The 7,081-nt window shown below is 37.6% G+C and overlaps 1 protein-coding gene across 1 annotated transcript in view; it reads left to right on the plus strand.

The window, feature by feature from the left end:
• The window catches only part of LOC127970436 (protein phosphatase 1 regulatory inhibitor subunit 16B-like), a gene marked incomplete at its 5' end in the record, with an annotated part of 26,553 nt that extends 24,999 nt beyond the window's left edge, over positions 1 to 1,554 (plus strand). Inside the window, one exon of the mRNA XM_052573030.1 lies at positions 1 to 1,554. This exon is cut by the window's left edge and continues 362 nt beyond it. Coding sequence (XP_052428990.1) covers positions 1 to 55 — 55 coding nt within the window.
• Positions 1,555 to 7,081: the final 5,527 nt, after the last annotated feature.

Genomic DNA, 7,081 nt, shown 5'->3' on the forward strand with positions numbered 1-7,081 from the left:
GCAGCCAATAGAAGACGAGGATCCCAAGAGTGACAGCTGCTGCTGCGTCTCTTAAGGCACTTTCACACACCGTTCCAGGAACTTAAAGAACAAGTTCACTTTCCTGATCATTCACTCGGCCCCAAGTGTTTGGGATGAACCCTGAGGGGGAACGGGAAACAGGAACTTCTCAGAGCGGAAGGAAGTGATCTCATTCAGGCTTCCCAGGTTAAATGTGTGACTTGTGCTTCTCTGTTTCACTTCCAGCGTGTGATGTGTGATCGTGTACAGCTGTCGCTCTCCTGTACAGTATTTATTTGTATATGTGCATAGAGCCACTCTTCTATAAGATTATTTATTGTATTCCAGAGAGATGAGGAGACGGACGGACGGAGCAGTATTTTTCTATCACAGTGTTATAAAGACCAGATGAACTCACATTTCACACTCACATCACAAGAACATTATTGCATGTGATATTTTTTGCATCGTGACATTATTTTCACAATGGTTTAACAAAAAAAAAAGAAAAACCAGGAAAATGGACTCATTTAATTTAAATCAGCACCGCAGTAAAATACTAACATGATGCATGAATGCTAAATCATTTAAACCTCAAAGTAAATGTATCATTATTTTTTCTATTATAGTAATTTTACAGGCATTTTAAGTCAGATTTTATGAAAATGTCACGGTGAAAAAAAAATAAAATAATTTGTGACCCTGAAACACAAAAGCTGTCATAAATACATTTCTCTTTTATGCCAAAAATCATTCGGATATTAAGTAAAGATCATGTTCCATCAAGATATTAGTAAATTTCCTATCATAAATGTATCAAAACTTAATGTTTGATTAGTAATATTCATTGCTAAGAACTTCATTTGAACAACTTTAAAGATGATTTTCTCAATATTTAGATGTTTTTGCTCCCTCAGATTCCTGATTTATAATAGTTGTATCTCAGACAGATATTGTCCTCCGAACAAACCACACATCACTGGAGAGATCATTTATTCAGCTTCAGATGATGCATTCATCTCAATTTAAAAAAAAACGATCCTTGACTGGTTTTATGCTCCGGGGTCACATATTTTTGTTCTTTTGATGTGAAATATGACCTTAATGTGTTAATATGAAGGAAGAGTTGATCAGAACCCTTCATATACTGCTCTCTATGAAGGGTTAATCTATGTCGTTGGATTCGCTCGATTGTGACGCTCTGCTCTCGGTGCCAAAGTCTTCCAGAGTGATGGACGTCAGAAGCAGCCAATGAGGTTTCAGCGCCACTCCTGTAGCCCCGCCCACTCCTCAACACTCACTGCATTCAGAGGCGGGAAAGAATTTAAAATATGCCTGGAATGCGTTTCCTTCAGACGATGGGAAGTGATTACAGAACAGATCGTACAGTGTTATGTAAAAACTGAAATACGAATAGAGTTCACATTCGTTCGGCTGTCATTTCTACTGAGGAGCATGAAGGCTGAAGAGCATCACAACTACTGATTTTGTAATTTACTGGAAGCTACTGATCGCTGTATTAACATGTTTTCAATAAATTGTATATTTTGATCAGTTTGTACCCCTTCTCTGTCATCGGTGCTCCGTGCGATCATCGATCATCTGGGAGTGTTTGTGGAAAGTGCAGACTGAGGGTAAAGGAAGTGATTATTGCATCATCAGCGTGTTTGGAGTCTGCTGACGAGTGATGAGCCACAGTGAGTCAGCAGAGAACCAGCCATGAGGAAGAAAACACTCACACATGTGCTCACCGATAAACACTGATTCAGTCTGCTTTAAACTAGACATTTCATTTAGATTTAATATATATATATGATGCTAAAATATGACGTGTTACTGTCAGAACAAAGCTACATTTCATTGCATGAAGGGGGTTAATTATGAAAATGTGTTATGTTTTTAAAAGAAGTGGCTTCTGCTCGTGCAATTATTTGATAAAAAATACAGAAAAATAGTCAAATATTATTGTAATGTAAATCATCTGTTTTCTGTGTGAATCTGTGTTAAAGTGTAATTTATTTCTGTATTTTCAGCATCATTCCTCCAGTCTTCAGTGTCACATGATCTTCAGAAATCAGAATAATATGATGATTTACTGCTCAAGAAACCTTTCTGATTATAATCAATGTTGAACACAGTCCTGCTGCATGCTTTAATAAAACGTTTTAAAAGAACAGAATTTATTTAAAACCGAAATCTTGTGAAATTCTGTGGACTACTGTCCGAAAGTTTGGGGTCAGTAATTTTTATTTAGCATTCAATAATTTATTTAGCACATGTGCATTAAATTGATAAAAAGTGATGGTTAGATTGTAGTTAGTAGTAAAAAATATTGTTAGAAAAGATTTCTGCTTGAATAAATGCTGTTCTTTTGAAGCTTTAATTGATCTAAACTATTGGATCGCAGTATTTAGAGTTTAATGTCTAGTAATATTGGTTTATTAATCCTCTGTTCTCTTGACGTGTTTCTGTGAGTATAGATGAATCCAGCACAGACTCAAACTCAGCGAAGGAGAAAAATAACTCTGTTTTCTTCGGGTTTTAATGAACTGCTTGTCTTCGATTCAAACAGAGGAGAAAAACAACACTCAGTAGGGAACAAGAGTTACTGAACAGATCAACAAAGACACAGCGGGAGTGAATGTGGAGGAGGGGAATGTTACACGCACACACACACACACACACATTCTCACACACACACTCTCACACACACACTCACACACACACACACACACACACTCTGAAGCTCCTCTATCTGACGGAGCAGCTCTGGGTGGAGGGTGTGACTCCATCCGGACGTTTCCTATCATTGATTCTGGTGTGTGGTTGAAGCTGGATGGTGGAGTAATCTCCTGAACTCCACCCGAGCAGACGAGTTCCTCACGCCTCAAACTCTGAACATTCCTTCATTCAATGCGTCTGAGCTTGTGTTTGTTCTGTGGATAAAAGCTCCTGCTAAAACAGAAAATAACATTCACATCAGTCATCATGCACTGACATCTCAGCTAACGCTTCTGCATCCTTCTTTCGTAGTGTTCTTATAATCTTTGATTTACACCGATCTGATTGTGAAATGTGATGATTGTGATCTGATGGGGTTTTATTGCTTAATGAGTGTGAGAGTTCAAGTTAGTTTGATTGCCCAACAGAGCTTTATGTTCAAGCTTGTGTAAGACATTCATAACAATACAGGAAGGATTTTCAGCTCATTATTTTGAATAATTATCTGTCAGCATTGCTCCATCAAACACACATTGTTTCTAGCAGGAGTTTAACGCCGATCATTTTTACAACAAAAATATTGTGCAGCAAAACTGTTTAACATTGATAATACTCAGAAATGTTTCTTGAGCAGTAAATCATCATATTATTCTGATTTCTGAAGATCATGTGACACTGAAGACTGGAGGAATGATGCTGAAAATACAAAAATAAATTACACTTTAACAGAGAATCACACAGGAAACAGATGATTTACACTAGAATAATATTTCACAAATTTTACTGTATTTTTTATCAAATAAATGCAGCCTTGGTGAGCATGAAAGACTCTTTTCAAAAAATCTTACTTTTGGAATAGTTTGGAACAGTAATAAATTAGCACCCATGCATCAAAAAATGAATAAATATTTTAAGCATATATATATATATATATATATATATATATATATATATATATTTATTAAAATAATGTATTTTAATTTTAAATTTATTTAAAAAATATATTTTGGCAATTTTGTTTATATAATTTTAAAAATATATATTTGCACTTTGCACATTTGGAAAAAAAAACATACAAGAAATGGCCAAAAATATATATTTGCTAAGACATATTTACAAAATTAAATAGTTACATGAAATATATTTACAGAAATACATTTTTAGACCAATACATTTTGGTTAAAACATAAATATTAAAATATATTTTGTCCTCTATATATTTCAGTCCAAGAAAATGCATTTTCCTGCCCCAGAAATACATTCAGAAATATATTTTGGTTTATGAAGGTTGAAACGAAGTATATTTCCTGTAAATTTCAGAAATAAATTTCAATGAGCTGCTCTGCTCACAGCATATATTAAGCATATATTTAAAATATATTTTTGCAACTTATTTTTATTTTTGCCATATGTGCAGCAGCAACAACAACATTATTAATAATAAAAGTAATTATTATTATACCTTTATTTACCCAGGCAGGTATAGGCTAATTTAAAAACAAGATTTTTAAGAGGATTTATACTTTAGAAGGAAGTAAATAAATTCAAACGCATCCAGACACATGATGATGATTTAAACAAAGTTTAAATCAGGAACAATGGTCAGAATATTTGGGAGTAAAGCATGATCATCTGTATTATGCACTGACTCATCTGCCTCGGTTCCTGCTCTGAGCCGCTTCGACCGAACAAACAGTGACTGACTCTTTCCACTGATCAGAGATCATCATCTGATTCATGCATGAAGCACAGATCTCATCAGGTGTGTGACTCTCACGACTCTCTCAGTCTGTCCTTCAGCTTCAGTCAGCAGGTGAAGTGTCACAGATCTGCAAACTATTTAAATGAGGAAAGAAAGTCTCACCACATCCTGTGGACACACGTATGACGCAGAATTCATTCAGTCAGTGCACTGCTCTTAATATCCTCCGCAGCTTCACTGATGCTGGCTCTGAGCTGGGCTCAGGTTCACTCCTGGGCAGTTTCTTTTTATTTTAACTTTACATAGAAACACTGGCATTGTGGAAAAAATGCCTTGTTAGTTTTAAAAATAAAGCATATAACCCACATAAACCCAAAAAGGAAATGAAACAGTCATGGAACGAGCAAGTGTCCTAAACTCCTGAAACTCTTTAGCGTCTCATATTATAGAAAAAAAAGTAAACTATTTATGTGGGTGTGTGTGAAAAATTCAGATGTTGTCCTCTTTGTAATCGTTAACATTTTCATAAGTAATTTAATATACACATTTGTTTCTCAGTAACTGTAACTGATAGTTTCACTAGTTACATTTATTAGATACACTTTATTTGAAGATGACAGTGTAATTATACACGTAATATTAATTAACTAAATGTACTTAGGGTTTAGTTTAGGGCTACTTGCATGTAATTATGCATCATTTATTGTTATTATATTAGGAAGTACATGTAACATGTGTAACAAGGACACCTTCAAATAAAAAGTGTTCCCCATTTATTTATTTTCAAATTAAAGGCGTTATTCTGTTACATGTAACAGTTACTCCCCAACACTGCTCATGAAACAGCACTTGGATAAAGTTACACATAAGTTCAATGTGTTCAGAAATCATCATAGTTTTGGTGACAATGACATAAATTAGAAGCCAAATATGAAAATTATCCAAAGTTTTCTTGTTATTACATAATTTTTTTTAAAATAAATTACATTTGTACCAATGGGGCAATTCAGCAATTCAATTTACAGCTTGATCTTAAAATTTAAAAATAATATAATCAGTTATTATGAATTACAAAATTATATTTGAAAAATGTTGTTAGCTAATGCTAACTGGTTAGCTACAGCAAGTGCTGCTAACATTATGTATTTTTTAAGTCCAAATATTTCTATCTAACCAGCTGTTTAGAATGCATATGAATGAAAAACAAAGGATTTGATGTTCAGAACAGAATAATTGAGTTTTACCCCACAAACTATGTTTGAGTAAAAAAAATCTGAACATATAATTACATTTTTCTTAAATAACACGTGTTCCCTTCCCACAGGCCCTATACTGTTCTCACATCACGTGTGACCCTGGAGCTCACGAGCAGTCAGGAACAGCACAGATATATTTGGAGCAAACGGGGCCCATAATTCCAATAAAAAATGTATCTTGACTTCATCTTGTGCTTATTTTGGGGTAATCCCTCCCTCGACCACTCAGGCACTCATTGCACCTGCTGATGCTCGCGTGTGACGCAACTCTCATTTGAACTTGACCGCGTTAGAACGCTCTCAGTGCGCGTGAGTGTGTTTTGAACGGAGGGAGGCGGGTCTTCGCGGACTGAGGCTCTTCACGCTCGCGCTCGGTTCATATCACGCGTTATTCTCGTCTATGTATGTCGGAGCGATGTTTCTCTGTCGGAGGAACGCGTCTGGAGCGGCTTTATTACTGCAGCGTCTGCAAGTAACGTTACCGAGCCGCGCAGTGCGTAACTACAGCTGCTCTCGTGTTTACCGGAGATTAACGGCAAGCAAAGCCGTTCCATTCCGGTCGCACGACACCACTCCGTTCGGATCGCCGCTGGATCTCGGTGTTCACGCGCGAATGGCGGTGTTCGCTTTGAACGCTGACGCGCCGCGACGCGAGTACAGCGACGCGAGGACCGGCGATCGGAGCGTCCTCAAACTCCGTGAACTCGAGTCGTTTCTATCCGTTCGTTCTTCAGCTCCGGTCGCGATCCAGTCCCGACGATCATCCACGACGCCCGGGAAGACGCAGGACGAACGCGCCGCTAACGTGACGCAAACGGTACGTCAACTCTTCTGGAGTTCTGATGGAACTGTTGATGTTTATTAGTGGTTTATTAATATCTCCTCCAGCCCTGAGGTGGATCCAGCGGGTTCTAGACTGGTGTGCAGAACGCTTGTGTTACATCATCATCATCATCATCATCATGTGTTCACACTCAGCTCGGGGTTTACTGTTGTGATGTACTCTCTGTCCGGATCCAGAAACTCTTCCTGGACTCTGTGTTCTGCAGAACCCGTGTGGGTTGAGATGCTGTGGTGATGCTGCTGGGTTCTCCGCTTCTCATCGGGTTTGCATTGACTGGTTTGACTGGTTCTACTTCAACAGCTGATCTAGTTCATCATCTTTCACTTTCACTGTTCTGTCAAACTAGATGCAGATCATTCCCGATGACGCTGCTCTTCTGCTTTCTCTCTCTCTGTGTGTGTGTGTGTGTGTGTGTGAGAAGCACTAGTCTTTGACTGCTGGTTGTGTGTGTTGGGGTCAGCGGGTTAGTTAGTGTTTGTTTCCTGGTCAAGGGTCACACATGACCTTCACACGATGTCTGCTTCCTTCCTTTGGCTTTAGCTTCAGAAATTCTACTTC

Source organism: Carassius gibelio, chromosome B13, assembly GCF_023724105.1.
Source record: "Carassius gibelio isolate Cgi1373 ecotype wild population from Czech Republic chromosome B13, carGib1.2-hapl.c, whole genome shotgun sequence".
Taxonomy (NCBI): domain Eukaryota; kingdom Metazoa; phylum Chordata; class Actinopteri; order Cypriniformes; family Cyprinidae; genus Carassius; species Carassius gibelio.